The following is a 21,746-nucleotide window of genomic DNA, read 5'->3' as shown; positions in this document are numbered from 1 at the left end:
GTGGAGATTGTGCCCATATAAATGCCAGTGTGGGAGAGGCTCTTAGAGAGTTCAGGGCACCCCAGAACTGCAAAGATGTAATCTTGTACTTAGCTAAGTTAAAATGCCCTATTGCAGGGCTGAATCCCCAGGAGAAGTGGAACAGATCATGGGAGGACTAACTGTAGTCACCTTGCCTACCCCTGACCTTCTTCTGCAGGTCCTGTAGCATGCAGCATATGACCTAAGAGGCATGGACAGAGTCTTCTAAATGTGACTGACAGTAAAACCTGGGGATAGAATCATCAGGGAGCATACCTGTCTGGGCAGAACTATAGATGAGACATTAGGAAGAGACTGGAATACTAATGGAAGCACTTTGATCCCCTTCACACTCAGCTGATGGTCCTCTGACTTGGTGATGGAAGCCTAAATCTGTGGACTTACTATACATGGGGAAGTGGTCCCAACTCTGTGGTGCTCCCAAGATGAGGAATGAAGTAGAGGGAAGATGGCTAAACTAAAAATGTGTACTTGTGTTTTGCACTGAAGTGTCTGCCACAGAATGTTAATCATGTATGTAGCATTCTGAGATGAAGATTCTAGTATGTCAAATGTAATACAGTATGTCATAGAGAGCTTTGTAAAGATGTGAAATTCCAGTAAAGAGGAATGGTGGAAAGTTTAAATCAACATGTGGGTGGTTGCCCTCTCCATGAAGAGGCGTGGCAGGGACTGTACAATTTTGCACCAGCACCTAGCCAATTGTAAGCCCTTTTACAAGCATTGTATAATAAAACCCTTGATTAAACATGGCCCCATCTAAACCACTATATCAACCTGTTTTACCTATGGGCTAGTGAACACAGGACTCTAGAACATAGTAAAATGCAGAAAATTAACTTGCATTTAAGATTAGTCTCAGATAATTTTGAGATCAGTGCAGGTTGTAAGAATAGTTTCAGGTCTCTTTCAAACGCATTAAAAATGGCATGTATAGAGAAATTAAAATAAAGCGTGGGTTTCCTCCAGGTACTTCAGTTTCCTCCTACACTCCAAAGACATGCTGGTAGGTTAATTGGCTCTTGTCTAAATTGACCCTAGTGTATCAGTTAAATCATTGTAAAGTGCTGCATAAATTGGCAGCGCTATAGAAGTACCTGTAATAAAGAAAGAAAGAAATATGGCACATGATGAACGCAACATTAGTGAAGACCTCATCTAAAATTCAAACATTACATTCCACATCTATCAATATTGGTTCACAAACTGATGTGAAATGCAAAGCACAACTGCCATTATACTAGTCCATTTCAAAAAGCAAGCATAAGAAGAAGGCGCACCAGCCTAGTGCATTACTGTATAACTCTTTAAAAAATATTGTAAAAATAAAACCATTACACTCACAAAAAGGGAATTAACACAGGCGCGAAAAAGAACAAACACAGTTTTGTATCTGTCTATGCAGCAGTTTATTTAAAAATTTAATATTTGTAGTGCTTTCTATTGCATTTCTAGTCAACTTAAGTTGTGTATTAAATTTTGTAATTTATTAACTCTTCTACACTACAAAACCTACACACATGCAGAATAACAGCATATGTGGGAACAAAATCGAACAATAAGTGCCAGGACAAGGTCATCCAACACCCAGAGAGCGCCCAGGGCATAGATGCCAAAACCCCCTCCCCTGTTCACAGTGTGCAAGCATAGGGGATCCTTCACCCAACAGTCACTCACTTGTTAAAATCACTTCTGGTGCCTTGCAACAGAGGAAAGGAGACTCCATCCCTACAGTAAACCATTGAGCCCAGGACAACTTCCCCTCCTGCTCACCCCTTGTCCCAGCCCTGCTAACACTGGTCAATAGCATTATTATAAGAAACGTTTTTATGGAATATGTCTATGAAGCACAGCAAGTATAGCTTTACTGTAAAAAAAGAAAAAAAAGCACTTAAATATAATACTTGCAGTGCATTATACTGTAATTAGCAACTTATTTGTGTATCAAATGTTTTCATTTAAAAATTTTATATACTGATTTCTTTATTTATGTTGTTTCCAGGTTTTGTCTCTCTCTCTCTATTCTACAAAACATACACTCATAATAGGATTACACTGATAACGATAGCGGTAATGGTGCCAATACTAAGCATTTGCACGAGTATCGGTACTCGTGCAAATGGTCCCATACCTGAAACCCATGCTTTCAGGTTCGGTTCTTTCAGCTGTCAGTTCCCCACGGACAGCTGAAATGTAAACCAAAAAAGAAAACCAGGGGATTACTGTTAACTAGGGATGGGCTCTGTGTTCAAGTCTAATGTAAGTCCGACTCAAACATCAGCTGTTCGTGTGTTCGCTGAACACACAAACAAATGGGGCGCTCTGCGGGAAGTTCCCCCGCCATTGAGAGCACCATAATGCACTGTGCTCTTGCAGTGCATTGATTGCTGATGACTGGCCAAAGCATGCACCGGACCTGTATGCTTTGGCCAATCACAGCACAATGTACTGTCAGAGCCATGATTGGCGCCTTTGGCCAATCATGGCTCAGAGGCTAAGTCCATGCCCCCACTATATAAGGCTGCTGCTTACAGGGCAGCAGTGGACAGTTTGTGACAACAGAGATTAGGCAGATAGTTAGTGGATAGTGAGTTCAGTCAGTTTAGTGCAGTCAGTATAGTGTACAGGGTGGGGGATCCAGAGTACTCACCCCCCCATGTTGAGGGCATGTGGCCTAGTATGATTCAGGAGGGGGGGGCACTTGCTCGTCCCCCCCTTTCCTGACCTGCCAGGCTGTATGCTCGGATAAGGGTCTGGTATGGACTTTTGGGGGGGGGGGGGTTTAATTATTTTTTTTTATCTGTATTGCCGGGAGCCGACAATACATTACCACCGCGAGCAAGTTTAAATGACATTTCTTCCTTTAGAAATGTCAGTATTGCTGCAGCAGGCTCCATACATTGCACAAATGCGCCACTTTACAGGCACAATAAGGGGACCCCCAGGCATGATATTTAAAGTAATTTTTCATTTTTATTGTTTCACTTTAAGCATCTTTAAAAACAATTGTTTTAAAAAAAACAATGCTCATTGATACATGTCCCCCAGGGGAGTACCCAGGTTCCCCATACACTTTTTATGGTAATAACTTGCATACAAGCCTTTAAAATGAGGACTTTTGATTTTTCATGTTTGTGTCCCTTAGACTTTAATAGAGTTTGCAAGTTCACTAGAACTTTTTCCGTGTTCGAGATGTTCTGGTGCAAACGGAACAGGAAGGTGTTTGGCCCATCCCTAATCACAATCTGTAATATTGTGTTTGACTTTCAGCAGTTGTTTCCCATATACAGTCTAGAAGCCAGGGGTGTGTTCAGCCCATCCCTACTGTGAAGGAGTGGGGCCACCGCTTCCATGGGGTTCCGCTTTTGACAGCTCATGTGTAAACAAAGTCCCAGCAACTGGAGCTGTCCAAAAAAAAAAAAAGCAGCCCGACAATGTTTATCAACAACATTGCTTAGCTGCTAATACAGAAAGATAAAAAGAAACATTGTTTCATTTTGTATCTTTCTGTTTATTCATTTACAGATCAAAGGGATGAACATCAATCTGCAAATTAAGTCAATTTTTATAAATTAAACGTTCCTCTCTTTAACCCCTTATTAACCCTTAATTTACTTGAATTAGCCCCAATTAACTACTTATTCTCCTTCATTTATTTATTTTTGTTCACTTCTTTTTTATAAACGAAACTATTAATAATTAAAACCTTTTTCTTGCTTTTTTTTTTGCTTTGTACATTAATATTTTTACACATTTAACATATATTTACATGTTTCACATTTAAAAAGGTGCAAATTAAAAAAAAAAATGATTTCATTTGTAAATAACTTCTCTATGCTTTTTACCATTACCGACAGCTGAAGTGTAAATGTACGTAATATAACTGATAACTAATATTTAACCACTTAAGCCCCGGAGGATTTGGCTGCTAAACGACCAGAGGGCATTTTGCGATTCGGCACTGCGTGACTTTAACGGACAATTGCGCGGTCGTGCGACGCTGTACCGAAACAAATTTGGCGTCCTTTTTTTCCCACAAACAGAGCTTTCTTTTGGTGGTATTTGATCACCTGTGCGATTTTTTGATCACGCGCTATAAACAAAAAAAGAGCATAAATTTTGCAAAAATAGCAATATTTTTCCCTTTTTTTTATATGAAATTCCCCCAAAAAAAAATGTAAAAATCAAAATTTTTTAATATTTTCGGCCAATTTGTTTTATGCTACCTATGTTTGGTAAAAAAAAATCGCAAAAAGCGTATTTTGATTGGTTTGCGCAAAAGTTATTGCGTTTACTAACAAAGGGAAAGATTTTTGTCATTTTTGTTGTTTTTTTTTTTAACGCGTAATGGCGGCGATCTGCGATTTTTTTTGCGGTACTGCGACATTGCGGCGGACAGATCGGACCCTTGACTGACATTTTTGACACTTTTGGGGTTACCAGTGACATTTCTACAGTAATCAGTGCTATACATATGCACTGTTACTGTAAAAATGCACTGGTAGTGAAGGGGTTAACTTTATTTGAGAGGGAGGGGCTGTGTGTGTCCCTAGGGGCGTGATTCTAACTGTGATTGGCTGTGGCTTCAACTGTATGCAGAGTGATCAATGGATCTACATAGTAGATCCATGTGATCAGCTCTCATACAGAGAGGAGAATGACAGGCAGCTTGTTTACACAAGCTGCCTGACTATCTCCCTCTCCCCCGCCGATCGCAGAGTGGCCGGCGGCGATCGGGTCCGCCGGTCACGCGCGCGGGGGGGTCCGTGACCACGCGGGAGCGGGAGCGCGCCTCCGGCGGCGCGCGCTCGCTCCCTAAACCCTCACAGGCGAGCGACGTAGACCTACGTCACTTTGCCTGTGAGGGGCTGACCGCCCACGTAGATAGTCGTGCGGCGGTCGGCAAGTGGTTAAAGGTAAAGATGATTCAGGGAATAGCCAATTACCTCTCAGGGGATCAGAAAGGAATTTGTTCCCCTGCTGGACATGCTTTTCTGGGGTTTTTTTTGCCTTCCTCCAGGTCAACTGTGGGTATAGGATTGTGTATATAGGATTGTATGTTTTTTTTTTTTCCCTTTTTTTCAACCTAACTATTGGCACATTTTCACTGCAAGTACCGGCTCCCCTCCACTCGGCCCTGCTTAGCTCTGTTTAGGTTTCCACTGCATGGTACCACATGGTACGGTGTTGGAACGGTTCGGTACGGTTTGCTTTTTTTTTTTGGCCGAATTTCGAACACCCAATGTTCGGGTCGAGCCGATGGTCGACCCGAACCGTTCGATCATCCCTACTGCCCAGGGCCAATACATTTCAAGGGGTAGTTATTATAGAGAGCTGCATTTTTACATCCATGAGAGGATCTGCTGTATCGTTTGATTTGACCTACCCAGGGTCATAACAGTGAGACAGCTTGGAGGAGTTCCCTTTTGGTGATAAGCTTCCTCTGACCCCAAATAGGAGTCCATCGGTTCTGGTGAGTAGGGTCTCAGAAGGGGATTAAGACACCTGGCACCAGCAATTACTTCAGCACTTTTCACAGAAGCACTAATATTTTTCTAATACATTGCACTATAATTTGGGTTTTAGCACTAATAGCATTTTACTTCAAAAGTTGCACCTATGGTTCTACTTGGCGCTATTTTGCACATGATCTTTGGAATTTTTTAGTTCTGGACTTTTATTATGAATTATAAGTATTTGTGCACTATATAATTTATTTGCAAACGCTGTGTTTTTGTTATATTTTTAGTTGTTACTTGGTGAACTGCAGCTGCATCATACGTTTATATTGATATTAGGCATTGTATTCACTTAGCGCAGGTTTTAAATACCTTGTTAACTATGACTAAAGGCCCGTACACACGATAAGAAAATCTGTAGGGAAAATTCGTCCGACGACCGATCTGTCGATTTTCAGGTTGTTAGTATGGTGCTTTCGACAGCCGACTCCGACTTTTCGGCTGACAAAATCCTGATGTGCAGGCTATATAATTTTTGTCGTCCGTCAAAACAACGTCCGATTTTCAAAACAATCCAGCACATGACATCACTTCTGAAGTAAAATTCTGTCGTACGGGAAAATTTGTATGAAAATAACTTCACTTCACTTTCCACATGAGAATAGCATGCCACAAAAACAGACGACAGATCGTTCGATAATCTGATCGTGTGTACGTGGATTTAGTGTAAACAAAACAGATAAAAAAGGAAGGTTGTTGGCTCACTTTACTGAACATATACCAGCCACATCCCTAATAAACTAATAAAAAAACAGTTGCCAGCAGGTATCGATAATTGGTATCGGCGAGTACTAAAAAAAAAAATATATATCGGTACTCGTACTTTCTGTAAAAAAAACATGGTCTTGGTGCATTCCTAAAACATACAAAATAACAACGTGAGCTCAACATCTTACGAGGTACAATGGCACAAAGTTTTCTCTAGCTTTAGCCCTTGTGTTAAAAAAAAAAAAATAATAATAAATCAGATTTTTACATGCAATCAGGATAAACCTATTCCTGTGCTGACTGCCCAAAGCTCAGCTCAGAGGGATAGTTATTGCTTGAAAAGCCAAAAATAATTATTTTCTTCAGGTTTGCTCTCCTAACAAGAGCCTCCAAAGTCACAACTGAAACTGACAGATTCACAGACAGTGCTGTGCTCCTGGCCTCCTGTCAACTGCTAGAACAAGCCGAGTTATACAGATGAGAGGTTACCGTGCTCGTCCCCAGTGGAGGCCAGCAAAGAAGACAGAGTGCTGTTCAGCCCAGTGACCTGAAATTAATTGCAACACTTAGGGAAGTCGTTTTTTCTTCAATAATATTTGTAAACCTGGTAAGTACAGGTCAGAGTTTTCACTGAAAGTCTGCAGCTTTCTTCCCCTTGGTTGCCCACGTCAAGTATATTCAACATCAAGGGGTGTTTGGTACGTCACTAAAATCAGCAGCTCTACGTTCTTCTGTACCTCTTAGGGAGAAGCAGTAAGGTTGTTTAATCACAACTATATTATAAACATTTTATTAAAATAATTTTTTTATAAGGTAACAATTAATTGCTAGGGAAGTATAAAGTAGAAATACTCAAAATAAAGCAATAGCTTTTGTCAAATGTTTCATCAGATGTGAGCAAGCAATAAAGCAAACTGGACAATATGGGCAACATAATCTGTAAACACTTAAGCTGTATTGCAAAAAAAATAGTTGATTGTTGCAAATTGCGAATTACCAGTTTCTTGTTTGGCAGTTAAGTGTCCAAGGACATGATATTATTACTTATGGCATTTATATTGTTCTGGGTAAAGTGGACCTTAACCCCATCCAGTGCATCTATACATCCTTCCTTCTTCATCAGCACAAATAACTGCTTTTTTATTTTCCTTTTTTTCTTTTTTGAATACACTTTTCCCTGCCATTAGTTAGCACTGGTCAGGGATAGTAGTAGTCCTGTCATGTTACGTGCCATGTTATGCTTTCATGGTTCAGTCCCAGTTCATATAAGTGTGATGAAAGACATTGCATGTGATTTGGAGCGCACTGCTCTCAGTCCCGGTTCACATTAGTGCGATGATAGACATCGCATGTGATTTGGAGAGCACTGCTGTAAAAATCACATGCGATGTCTGTGCAATGCGAATTCAGCAATACAAATTGAATGGCTGAATTTGCATCACATTCGGACACAACACGCACAGGATCCTTTTTTGGATCTGCAGCAGAATCGGATCGCATTGCGATTCATGTCCGAACTGACAGTTCACACTGCGATATGCGAACGGATCTGAGGGTGTTGTTAAATCTGTATTGCCCCCCCCCCCCCCACCAATTCGCATATGGCAGTGTTAACTGCCTGCGATTTGAATGAGATGCGGGAGCCCGCAGTGGATTGGCAGGGTTTCCGCATCGCATATATGTGAACCGGCACTAAAAATCACATGCGATGTCTGTGCGATGCGAATTTAGCCATACAGATTGTATGGCTGAATTTGCATCACATTCGGACACAACACGCACAGGACCCTTTTTTGGATCTGCAGCAGAATCGGATCACATTGTGGTTCAAACCTATGCGATTCGATTCATGTCCGAACTGACAGTTCGCACTGGGATACGCGAACGGATCTGAGGGTGTTGTTAACTCTGTATTGACACCCCCAGCGATTTGCATATGGCAGTGTTAACTGCCGGCAATTTGAATGCGATGCGGGAGCCCGCAGTGGATTGGCAGGGTTCCCGCATCGCATATATGTGAACCGGCACTAAAAACCACATGCGATGTCTGTGCGATGCGAATTCAGCCATACAGATTGTAAGGTTGAATTTGCATCGCATTTGGACACAACATGCACAGGACCTTTTTTTGGGTCCGCAGCAGAATCGGATCGCATGGTGGTTCACACCTGTGCGATCCGATTCCTGTCCGAACTGACAGTTTGCACTGGGATATGCAAACTGATCTGGGGGTGCTGTTAACTTTGTATTGACACCCCCAGCGATTCGCATATGGCAGTGTGAACTACCTGCGATTTAAATGCGATGCGGGAACCTGCAGTGGATTTGCAGGGTTCTCGCATCGCATATATGTGAACCGGCACTCAAAGACAAAAAATGTATACATTATATGTGCCACATGGTCCTGTCACCTAAAAAACAATATTACCTTCATATTTGAAAAAAAAAAGTTATTCTATCCAGTAGCACCTGAGAAAAGGGGTGTGGGGGGGGGGGGGCAGTTGAGAAAAAGATGCTTTCATAAATGTGTCTTTTTAAAAAATATGGAGTGAGACAGCTAAGAGGTGTAAGTGCACAGCAGTACTTACATAGAGGATTTCTTGTCCTCTCTGATGACAAAGTGAACAGAAAACAAAGAAGCAGATAAATTTCCTCTACCTAAGCTAAGCAGAAGCTTGTACAGCAAATCCATCCTGCTATAGAGGAGTAATGTGCTTTCAGGAGCTCGCCTTAGGTTTCTGTGAAATTAATATGATGGAGAAACCACTATATACCAACTGTGAGCCCCTAGTCAAACGTGGAAATGACAATCTTGTATTTCTTAAGAACCCTGTGGAAAAATCTGTAAAAACCTAATCATAAAACAAAAATGATTTCAGCCATATGTAATTGTCAGATACCAAACTCCAAAAAGGCATGACAGTTCAGCCAGACATATGGAAATTAGCCCAGGATGCCATTGTGTAGCATTAGAAAGTATAAAGGCTGTCTTAAAGTGGTAGTAAATCCTTTTGTGTCATTTTTACCTACAGGTAAGCTTATAATAAAGCTTACCTGTAGGTAAAATGAATATCTCCTAAATGTGCACAATTTAGGAGATATTCCAGTGAGAAGCAGCCTTTGACGTCACCGGCGCACGCGCGCTGAAGGAACGGCATACCCGTGCCATCCCCTCAGAGCTCTGTGCTGAGCCCAAGGCTCCCACGCGCATGTGCAGGATTGACATCATCGCTACTCGGGCATACAACATAAGTTGTACATTTATACAGAAGGCCAAAACTGCTTAATTTCCCCAGATGATTACCAGATGCATGTAAACAGTAAAAGTAAGTGGCTTATGTTTTCTTTCCATTTGTAATACAACACTATGGCCGGCCAAGTGCGACTAGTTAAAACCTAACCTAACTCAGTTTTTTTTTTTTTTTTGTTTAAAAACATTTATTGAAAAAGGTTTTAAATACAACAATAGTGAAGTAGTAGTTAGCATTAGTATTTTACAATGCATTAAACACATGTATATCCATCACAACAGAATAATATTTAACCAAAATAGGATTTAGCTATGGAACGTGTGTTTTTTTTTTTTTTTTTCTAAATAGAAAAAATAAAGGTATCAGAAAAATATTAAATTATCCAAAGAATATTACAGATGGAACAAATCTCAAAGAACATCAAAGCTATTAACAGACCAAAGTAAGTCAATAATAGAAAATTCTGGTTTGGGAGAGTCAATGTTAGAGGTCTTTCCAGTATACCCCAGTATAGATAATTGATATATATTGAAGGGTTAGTATGTGGATCATATAAGAATGGTGATTTAAGTATGCCTTATGAGACTAAGGAACATTTATAAAGAAACCATGGGTTCCATTTTAGGTCGAATGATTTTTAAGAATTGGTTATTGTATGATGTAGATACTCCATGGACCTGATCTCTTCCACTCTATTCAATACTTGGGAATATGGAACGTCAGTGTTCTTCCAGTGATAGGCCACTGTCCACAACATTGCAACACATATGGTGTGAATTAGCTTGGTGAGATGGGGGGATATAACCTAACTCAGTTTTTGAAAAAATGTTAAGTGCAATTCAAGGCAACAAGTGAGCTAGTCCCAGCAGTATTAGGCCCTGTAGTAGCAGCCTCAAAATAATGCTGATAGAATAATAGACAGTAAACCTGTAACCCAATGTAAGCAGCCAAAGTCCCTAAAGTAAATTTAATGGAAAGATTTTCTGTTAAATAACAAACATGTTATACCTACCTGCTCTGCACAATAGTTTAGCACAGAGCAGCCCCAATACTCTGCTTTTTACCTCGGGCGGTCTTAGCTCCTACACCCTGCTGTGTGCCCCCAAAAGCAAGCCTCTTCCTATGGGGGCACTCGTGCAGGCTTGCTCCTGAGTCATACTCTGTTTGCCCATTCACACAAAGAGCACAGCTTGGCCCGTCCCATTTCTCTCCTAATTGGCTTACTGGCTGTGACTGACCGCTACAAGAGCCAATGGCTCCTGCTGCTGTGTGGGCCAATTAGGGTAGAGAGACCTGGGAGAGCCGCTGCTCTTGTACACAACACTGGATTGAGATGAGGCTCAGATAAGTATAAAGGGGGGCGAGGGGGCTGAGGGGGGATCTGCACCCAGTAGGGATTTTTTACCTTAAAGTGGATGTAAACCCAATTCATGAAATTTGACCTGGGCACATAAATCTTTAGTGTTAACTTATCTCTCTCCAAAGCCCTAAGTCCTGTGTCTTTCTGCTGCTCCAATTCTCTGTTATCAGCATAATAACTTCTAACAAGTTCTCAGACACAGAAGATCAAAGCAGCTGGAAATTTGTGTCGGGTGGGTGCTTAGAGATAGATAAGCAGAGAGCTTGTCTATTCACAGCACAGCTCTGCATGTTTCTTCGTTCCTCTGAATATATGGATGGGGGTGTGTGCCTTTTCTCCAATCAGCTGTCACAAAGTGTATGCCAAGACTTCACACCCAGTGCTGGAACAGGAAGAAAAAATTTGAACATGATGCTCACTTTCTAAACAGTGTAAAAAGATTTACAAATAAAACTTATGTAGGGAGATTTGTTTCATCTCTGTGTATCATCTGAGGCTGTTCACTTTACTGGGTATATGGAATGGTTTACATGCAATTTAATACATCAAATACATTAAGGCAGGGATGTCAAACTGGCGGCCCTCCAGCTGTTGCGGAATTACAGGTCCCATCATGCCTCGGCCTGTGAGAGTCATGCTTGAAACTGTCAGCCTTGCAATGCCTCATGGGTAGTTCCACAACAGCTGGAGGGCCGCCAGTTTGACACCTGTGCATTAAGGTAAAAACCCTTAAGGGTCCTTTCACACGGGCTTTCCGCTTTTGCTCAGAGGAAATCGATCTGCCGATCCCCGTTGAGCAGGCGGATGACAGCTCCGTCTCCGCTTACTTTGCAGAGACAGACCTGTCAGACCCCCACTCTCCTCTATGGTAGATCGGATGAAAATGGACCGCCTGTCCGTTTTCATCCGATCCTATCCAACAGGCGAAAGGCCCCACCTCTCCAGCCAAGCTTCCACAGGGAACTTTCTTTCAGGCCCACAGTCCATAGCACCTTCTGAGGTCTAGTAGTAGTAGCTTCTCTGGAACACACATGTTCCCCCTCCTGGGGGATGGCAACAACATTGGTTTGTGTTCCAGAGAAGGAAAATATTTTATCCAAAAAAATTGGATATCATTTTTTTAGGTAGATAGATCTTTCTTTTGGTGGCATTTATGACCACTCATTTTTTCTTTATCTCTTACTATATAAAGGAAAAAGGATCATACACCTAAAAAAAAGTGATCACATTTTTTGCCTAAATTCATTGGAAATTAGCAAACATGCTGGTACTAAGGGTGCTAAAACATAGAGCTTGAAAATTGTGCACTAGATACAATGCGTACAGGCCATTCACAGAGGGAGAAGGAGGTAAAGAGGTTAAGGTACTGTAAACTACTGATTACATACAGTGGCAGGATGGAGATGACAAAATTAATGCGCAGGATAGGGGAGTTGGGTGTTCTTATATAGGTCATGCAGAGGAGCAAGCTGGGGATCAGATATGTGAGAGAAAAGGGTGGATGAAAGGGTTAAAAGACTATCTTTAAACTCTCACATATACCCATTGAAATGACAAGCCTCAGGTGATGCACAGAGATAAAACAAATCCTCCTACATACATTGTTTAAAAGGTTTACATGCAGCCCCCTCTCCTCTACAGCCATTCAAAGTGCAAAATGTATACAGCTTGTCTGAGGTTTCAGAAAGCAGGGGGCGGAGAGCTGAAGTTACACTCTGCAGAGCTTAGAGAGGTGGCTGAGAGCTGATTGGAGGGAAGGGATATACACCCCTTTACATAGTAACGGAGCTGGGGCTGTCAATCACATGCTGTGTGCTGGAGCTCCCTCCCCATCACCTTTTTTCTATTAGTGTCAGTGAAACTTGTCAGAAGTGAATCATGCAGATAACAGACGAATGAGACAGCTATCAATAATTACACTTAGTTTTATGGTTTGAGACAAGCACACACTAAAGAGCGATATTTCATATTTCATGTCAGAGGTTTACAACCACTTTTATCATTCCTTAGTTTCTCTTTCCTCCAATTCCTCTGTTGGGAATACAAGAGGAGGGTTCAAATATGTAAACACAACCATGCTTACATCTGTGATCGATATCTCTGTGACAAATCACAGCAATCACAATGTACAGAGCCTCTCAAATAGGCTCTTTACACAGTGTCTGTGAGCCCCAGGCATTAATGGCCACCCTGGGGCAAGAATTCTCACTCAATGTACTATATCTATAGAAAAAGCAGTGTTGTCACCCTAAAGCAGGACTACATTATAATTTCCTGTCTCCTCTCCCTCTTCAAGGGAGGTGTTCTGTAGTCCACATGGAGATCTGGAAACAATATTACCTAATAAGAGTCAGCAGACACAAAGAGCACAGCAAGTCATAATTTAAGATTTTTGTTTTTTTTTAACCACTTCAGCCTCAGTGACATACCTTTACGTTATCTGGTTAAAGGGGTTATACTGGAATAATGCCTGCAGCTACAGGCATCATCCTGGTATCTTTTTGTTTTCAGCTGGCAATTGGCTTTAATGTAAAAGCAATCCTAGTGGATAATTATCCGTTGGGTCACTTTGGGACAAGTGACGGAATGGGGTCCCTCCACCACCTTCTTCCACCTTCCGCCAGATGACCATAGAGATGACCTAAGACTGGAACATCCCTGATCAGCTCTATGGTCCAAGAAATCGGAAGCGATAAGTATTTTGTCACTTCCAGTTTTGGCTAATGTAAACTGGCCATTACTAGCCTGTGAAAGCATCAGATCAAGCTAATCTTGGTTTGATCTGATGCTTTTAAGGGCAGAGGATCTGGAGTCTAAAATACCTCTGATCTCTCAATAAAGATTAGCGGTCACTGGCTTTGTTATCACAAGGGATGTTGTTCCTCCTTTGTGATAGCAATAAAGTTGATTAAAAAAATTAAAGAGACAGTGTAAAAATAAAATTACCAATAAAATGTAAAAAATATAAAGCGCTCCCTCCCCCTGTGCCACCCGCAAAGGCAAATGCAGATGTTAGTCACGAACACGTATGTAAAAAATATGTATATGTAAACACATGTATGAGGTATCGCTACAAGCGTTATAGCTAATGCAATAATTCTAGCGCCAGACCTGTCCTGTGTAACTCTAATTGGTAACCTGTAATGGCTTATAAATCGTGGCCAATAGAGATAGAAAGTACCATAGTTTGCCGCAGTTCCACGAGCGTGTGCAATCTTAAAGCGTGACACGTTAGTTATCTATTTACTCGGAGTAACATCATCTTTTCCTTTTTATTCAAACAATTGGGTATTGTATTGTGTTTTTGTGAATTGAAATTCACTAAAGTGTATTTTTTCCAAAACAATTGTGTTTAAAAAAATTGCTGCACAAATATCGTGTGACATGAAAAAAAAATTCAACACCCTCCATTTTATTCTCCAGGGCCTCTGCCTATAAAATGTGTGTATAATGTTTGGGGGTCCTAAGCCATTTTCTAGCAAAAAATGCTGATTTTTACATATATGTGAGAAGTGTCAGAACTGGCCCGGAGCTTTATTTAGGTAGCAGAGAGGGAGATCAAACAGAGAGTTTCTCTGTCTGATGGGAAAATGGGCAGAATTCAAAAAGACCAGTAAATATTCAGAAACCTGGGCGGCCTAGGGGAGGAAGAGGGAAAATAAAGGCTGGTGGAGAAGAAGGGGAGGATGCACAACGGAGGAACAGACATGTAATAGGTGTAGGGAAGGGGAGGTGGGAGGGAATATGGGGGGGGGGGATGTGTATTATGGTGTCAACATATCTCTTGAATTGCACTTTTGTATTTGTAAAGTGCTTTAAAACTAAATAAAATGTAAATAAAAAATTAAAAAATTGGAGTGGGCTGAAGTGGTTAACTTATCAAACATATTAACTTATCAAACATATTACAAAACACTTCTATGGTATATTTAACAAGGGGAGCAAATAAGAAACTGGTTCATTGTTAAGATTTATGTTTAATTTAAAGTGGATTCTTCAAAGTGCAGTGTGCTAGAAACGTTTAGCCACCTCTGTGATCTGTCAAAGGAAGTTTATGTATATAAGTGCCTCTAGTAAGATTCATACAGATACTCTACCCTGCTTTAAATTTAATATGAATCTGAAGTCAAAAATATATATTTTTCTCCTCTAGAAACTGCAATATACCATAAATATTCATGAAAATCCCTGGCGTGTTTTAATTACATTCATTCAGAAAATGTCTTGTATTGTCATCTACTTAGAAATCTCCAACAGGCAGTTTTATTTTTCTGACTACCACATGTGGTTCTGTGTGCTCTGTTTGCTTTTGACACTGCAGTTTTTTACTGTAAATTGCAAAAAAAATTTGAAATGACAAACTGTGGAATGTTTAATTTTCCGACTTTAAATTCATTTTGATTCTTCTCTTGGATTTTTAGAAAATCTCCAGGGAGCATCTGTTACATACAGTATGCATTATGTAACATTTCATTATGTCATAAATACTATTAGCCCAATTATAATAATCAATAAACATAAATCATAAATGCTCACACAGGCTTGTATTTTTTGTATAACATGTAGTATGAGAAAGTGTTTTATAGTTAGGAAAAAAATAAATAAATAAACGAGTACTTACTTTATTTGTTGGACTTTAATTTGCTGCTCTCTAGTGGCAATGCTGTGTATGACATCTGGCACATCAAAACCCATTTTATGCAAGTACTTTGTTTCATAAAGCACTTCTAGGATTGTTGGATCCAAATTAACGAATAACTCCTATATATAAAAACAATCACTTTAGACAGAAATATTGAACATAAACTATCTATCTATCTATATATATATATATACATACACACGTAGAAATATATATATATATATATATATATATTTATATATATATATATACACACACACACACACACACACACACATACATACACACAGTATATACACTATATTAATAACTGCTTGCCGACCGTCCGCCACAGATATACTGCGGCAGGCTGGCTGGGCTCGCAGGAGCGCTCCTGAGGGTGTGCACCCGCCCCCATTAGGAAGCGGGAAAGCCGATCCACGGGACCAGTGGCACCGATTGCCGCCGGGGCACCCGCAATCGATCCCCGCTGAGAGAGAATGACAGTCTGCTGTTGTAAACAAAGCAGACCGTTGTTCTGTCTGGAATGAAAGCAGAGAGCCTGCGATACTCCTATTTAGGATCACAGGTCTCTGTGTTGATTCCAGAAGTCCCTCCCCAATAGAGTTATAAATCACTCCCCTAGGCTCACACTTAGCCCTTTAATAGCCCCTGGTGTTAACCCCTTCCCTGCCAGTGTCATTAGTACAGTAACAGTGCATATTTTTAGCACTGATTACTGTAGTAATGTCGCTGGTTCCCCCAAAAAAATATATATATAAATCTTTCCTCTAGTTTGTAGACACGATAACTTTTGTGCAAACAAATCAAAATACGCTTATTGGGATTTTTTTACCAAAAATATGTAGCAGAATACAAATTGGCCTAAAAGGATGACAAAAGTTTGATTTCATTTTTTTTTTTTGGGGGGGGGAATGTTAAATAGCAGAAAGTGAAAGATGTGTTTTTGTTTTTCTTTCTTTTTCTTTTTTTCAGAATTGTCGCTCTTTTTTGTTTATCGAACAAAAAATAAAAATCACACTGGTAATTATATACCACCAAAAGAAAGCTCTATTTGTAGGAAAAAAAAGTACATCAACTTTAATAGGCTACAGCATCGCACGACCGCGCAATTGTCAGTTAAAGTAAAGCAGTGCCGAATTGCAAAAAAATGGCCTGGTCATTAAGGGGGCAAAACCTTCCGGTCCAGAAGTGGTTAAAAACACAACACAAACTGATTGATAAAAATTTTTTAAAAAAGAAACATTTTTACATGGCACATGCACTTGTAAGATTTCTATGTTCCACAGCTCAAAACTTAGCTGTACATAAAGGACCATTATAACAGGGAAAACGTAGGTATTGGTATTACTTTTCACTATTTTATATGTGTTTTGGTAGGTTTTTATCCAAGCAACTTTTTTTTTTTTTTTTGCTAGAGAGGAAACATAGTACATACTGTAAACCTTGCTATTCCATATCAAGGGGGAAACAAAAGCAGTTTTTTTCTATTAGCATGCTTGAGGTGATTGTAGCAGTATTAGTGTACTTGCAACTAGAACAATTGATACTGATACTGTGATACTTTTTTTATTTGCACACACATCTAAATATTCAGGACAAACTTTCGGGATGTACCCCCTTCTTCAAGGTCCAAGAGTACTGCTGGGACCTTGAAGAAGGGGACACATCCCAAAAGCTTGCCCTGAAAATTTGTATGTTAGTGCAAATAAAAAAAGATCACGGAAAGTACTCAATTGTTCTTGGTATTAGCTTGCTGAAAGCTGTAAACGTTTAATGGCATTAGGAGCATAAATTGAGATAATGGCCTGTGTCTATGGGCATCTTGCTTTTGACATCAGATTCAAATGCTTTTGTGATGATTTAGGATTCTGTGACAGGTGCATTCAACCACTTTTTGACTTACTTTAAAAGCTGCTTTTGCAATGATATAGATTTGTATGGGGACAGATCTGAATGAACAAAAGCTGGTGTAGCGCCCCCCCCCCCCCCAAAAACCCCTGGTATTCGAAAAGGATTATATTTCACCTCACGGTGTTGGTTTTTAGGCATAGTGGGAATGTATGGTTGCAGAAAAGAATGAACAAAGTTGGTTTATTGCTCACAACAACAAAAATACAGGAAGAGGGAGTTACCCTTACCTTAGGACATTAGGCAGACAGATTAGCAGACTCCAAAAACAAAAACCAGCCAGGTAGACAACAATACAGAACAAGGGTCTTAGGCCTGCATCCAACATTCTGTATCTACATAGCAACTGCTGTCTCCAATAGCAACCAAAACCTCAAAGCACTGTTTAGGGTTTCCTTGGATGAGTCCCCCTTGATGCTTTCCGAGCCTCTCCATAGTCACCAGCTTACAGAGGAGTAACCTCTAGTACTCTATCCCTTTCCTCATGCCTTGAGGCAACAACCAGACTACCTCTGGCAGAGCTTCCCTTGTGCCTCCAGGCAATAAACAGGCTTTCTTCGATCAAGCCTCAAGCACATGGCCAGGCCTTAGACTCCAGGCCTCATCCAACGCAGCTGTTCCTTGCACATCTGGAGGAGAGGACTCAGATCACCTGACCTCCTCCAAATATATACTATCTTCCTGCATGCTCAGTGGCCATGAAACTCCTACTAAGTGGCTGAGAGAAATATGCATATTCATAACTTAGCTTCACCGTAGCTCATCATTCTAAAGCCAAAGGCAACAGTGTCCTGTATTGACATAAGGGAAGAACCACAGCTAAACCAGGCTTAGGATAAAACCCAAACGATCAGACAAACTACAAATCAACTAGGTTAGCTGCCACCTAGCACCTTATTATACTTCTAAGATGCCCTAATTTATGAAAAGAAAAAAACTGCTTAAAGAATTCTGTTATTTTGGGCATATATTATAAAAATTGTGTATTAAATACCTTTGTTTCTGGGTGCCTGACCAACAAAGATGCATGCAGACCAGTTTTGGCCAGTTCTGCACATTTACACCATCCTCTGTAATACAATAGCTCAAATTCAACAAGGACGGAAGCCATTTTGTTGTAACTTCTGATGATCTTTTTCATTTCTTGCCCCTATAGAAGTAAAATAAATAATTTATTGTATACGTTTTAAGTTGTATTTTACTATGTGCACACGATATTGGTACTTGATAAGCAAACTGAAAAAAAGCAGAAGTTGTAAATACATTTCAATTGCTAACAGGGAATTATTGCCCACTCCCTGAGCAATAGTGGTCTAATAATGGGGTGTCAGCCTATTCAACCCCTGCTTGATGATTCAAAGCCTGCTCCCCGTTCCTTACTTATTATTCGCAGGTACTACCCCTCTGCTCATACTATTTGTCAAAAAGATCTATCATAATAATATCACTAAATAATAGTCAATGGAGCTTAGTAAGTTGAGCCTATAGGCAACCATTTGTTGACTGTTTAATATCTGTATTGTGGCCTCAATTTTGGTCAGCAAATTGCAGCAATACATGACTAATGTTTAGGTCAGTTCATATAGCCAGCTTTTTTTTTTCCTTAAGGTTAGATCCTATAAACCATAGCAAAATAATAGAACCATAACATTTAATTAAATGAATTCCAGGGGAAAAATACCAACTTTTGTTGGTTTATAATGATACGAAACCAGACTTTACCACAAAAACACCAAGTTTAGGGCAACTTAGGTCTTTTAACAATGTTTTGTTTCTAAACACAAGACAAAGCTATGCATTATGGTATACTGTAAATAATGTACAGTTCTGCTGTGACATCTACTGTTCATGTGCTAATATACCAATAAAGAGTATACAAACCTGCAAAAGCTCCATTTTTGTTTTAAGAAATCTCATTGGTTGGTCAATTTTTCTGTACAGTTGCCGAGCCCACATGATTTTCCCTGTTATCTACAGACAAGATTAAAAAAAAAAATGTATCTTCAAAATCCACATCTTGAAACAAATACAAGAATATGATGCTAAATTATAAACTTGTATTAAGCCATGAAAATTTTTAGTATTGTACTTATGCATTGCATGTACTCACCGGGGGTACATTTCGAGGTGTTGGAGGGCTGTCTTTATGCTTCTGGTAAAGTTTTCGCACCATATCTAAGTCTCGACTGTATCTCTGCAGTACTACCATATATTTTTCCCCAAAGTCAAGATGGTTCTTTCCAATTCGCTCAAACTTAAGCAGCAGATTTACCATCTGCTCAGTCTAATTAGAAACAGAACAAATTGCCATTTAATTTGAAAAGCTTGTAAGTTTTAGAGTATTTCTAGATATCATTCAAAAACAAAACAAAAGAAATGTTAAAAAGTCCTGTGATCATTTATACTTAAATTAAGTACTGGAATCAAATGGTTATTTCCATCTGTAGGATCTGACTTGTTGTACCAGTCAGCCACCCAGCAAACATAGGAGGTGAAAATATTTAAAATGAAAATCTGAAACAAAGGGTCGTGGAGTAATATTTTCATGTTTGTTGCATGTCTACAAGGGCAAATTAGTAATGCAAACCTTACCAGGTTGTATTAAAATGTATTTATTTTGGGACAGTAAAGGTTTGTTGCACATAAAAAACAATTGTTTTCTATGTGCCCCATTCACACCACAAGCTGTGTGATGTGTGGTGCATTGCAGTGTGGGAAAAATGCAGCATGCCTGCATTTTCCCACACCACACTGGATGGCACCACATGTCACTGCACAGCAGCACAATACACTATGTTGCTGTGCTGCGACATAAATAAAGTGTCACTATGTGACACAAATCAGAGGATGAGGACTATACTCCTAGTGATCCACTTTGATAACAGATGGGTACACGTAGTGCATGGGGTCCTTCCCTCAAGACAATACAATGGCCAAAGAGGTTTTGAGGAAGGGGCCCTGCGTGGCTGTAAAACATTGACTTACTCGACTGATGTGATATTGCACTACTAAAAGAGTGTGTACATTGGCAACAGGGTGCTGTTGACAGCCCATTGTTTCACTATGTGACACTTTAAAAAAATAAATTGGGAAAAAAAAAAAGAAAAGAGAACTGGCTGTGTGATGCATTGCCGGAATGGACACTCTTGTGGCAAACATGGTAAAATGCTGCACTGTACAAAAACGTTTTGCATTATTCCTTGGGTCTGTTTTGTGACCAAAGTGACAGTTTTAGTTTGACATGATAATGCAGCTAAATAGTTTTCTCACAACTGAGAGCATCTTTTAGTGATGAAATTCAACCTCATATCTGTCACAGAATCTAAACATGAGAAGGGGGCACTTTTTAAACATAAATTATGTAGATATGTTCTGTTACTAATTTAATGCAAAAATTGCATACACAACATAAACTTTCTCTAAATTGCATTATAAATAAAAGACGGCACAGATTAGCAACACACAATTAGTGAGTTTTCATAAATGTGTTGTTTTTGAATAAAGAGTATGCTTTGTTATTATGTATACACTAATAAATAGTATACTTACAGTCAAAGGTTTTTCAAACCAAGAATCCACAAATGCTTGAAGTGATTGGTAAAGACCTTCTATTTGATTCTTGAATTCAACATAATCTTTATCAAACTGAAGATAAAAGCAAACAGAAAAATTTAATCTTACACACAGTGTCAATTTGTAGGGTTTTAGAGTTGTTTATTGACATTCCCACAATCTGAAGGCAGACAGATTGCTACAGAGGCAAATATTTTGACCTATGGGTAAGCTTGCAAGCAAAATTTTACAAAGTAAATTTGTAGGATGGTGTTAGGAGGCTTCAGGAAGTTTATTGGTTATACTTGTGTAGCCAGATACTTTGCTAGAGACAGAAAGCGATTTAGTATACTGTAATGCAGTGTTCTCTGTGCTCCCCATGGACTTCAGCTGAATGGGTTAACACTACCTCGCCTCCATCCAACAGGGACAGCTGATAAACAGAAGAGCTCAAGAGACTTGATGGTGGGCACCATTGAATCATGGGGGATGTAGTGCAGGGGAAGGATCATGCTATGGGTGTCAATGGATTATAGAACTACAATTCCCAATGTGAGCTGGGTATAAAGTGAGGGAGAGCTGAATTTGTCACAGGATAATTGTAGGGATTCCCTCTTTTGCTATGGGGAAAGCAAGGTGTGCACATCAAATTTCCACAAGCCTGTGGCCACGTGTTGAGGACCGGAGTCACTTCAGGCAGATCCGAATGTAAGCTGGCATCTAAACAGCAGGACCTCTGTTGATGTATCGCTAGGAGTGGT

The 21,746-nt window shown here is 39.9% G+C and overlaps 1 protein-coding gene across 1 annotated transcript in view; it reads right to left on the bottom strand.

The window, feature by feature from the left end:
* LOC309556020 (dynein axonemal heavy chain 5-like) overlaps positions 1 to 21,746 on the bottom strand; it is a 468,481-nt gene that overhangs the window by 381,514 nt on the left and 65,221 nt on the right. Inside the window, exons 16-20 of the mRNA XM_082258288.1 lie at positions 20,983 to 21,078; positions 19,544 to 19,717; positions 19,315 to 19,404; positions 18,428 to 18,583; positions 15,502 to 15,641 (exon numbers count right to left, since the gene is read on the bottom strand). Coding sequence (XP_082114414.1) covers positions 15,502 to 15,641; positions 18,428 to 18,583; positions 19,315 to 19,404; positions 19,544 to 19,717; positions 20,983 to 21,078 — 656 coding nt within the window. The remainder of the gene's footprint in view (positions 1 to 15,501; positions 15,642 to 18,427; positions 18,584 to 19,314; positions 19,405 to 19,543; positions 19,718 to 20,982; positions 21,079 to 21,746) is intronic.

The sequence above is a fragment of the Pelophylax lessonae genome, assembly GCF_965119305.1.
Source record: "Pelophylax lessonae genome assembly, chromosome: 5".
In the NCBI taxonomy this organism is placed as follows: domain Eukaryota; kingdom Metazoa; phylum Chordata; class Amphibia; order Anura; family Ranidae; genus Pelophylax; species Pelophylax lessonae.
Note: the sequence above shows the minus strand (reverse complement) of the source record. Positions and strands in the feature narration are given on the sequence as shown.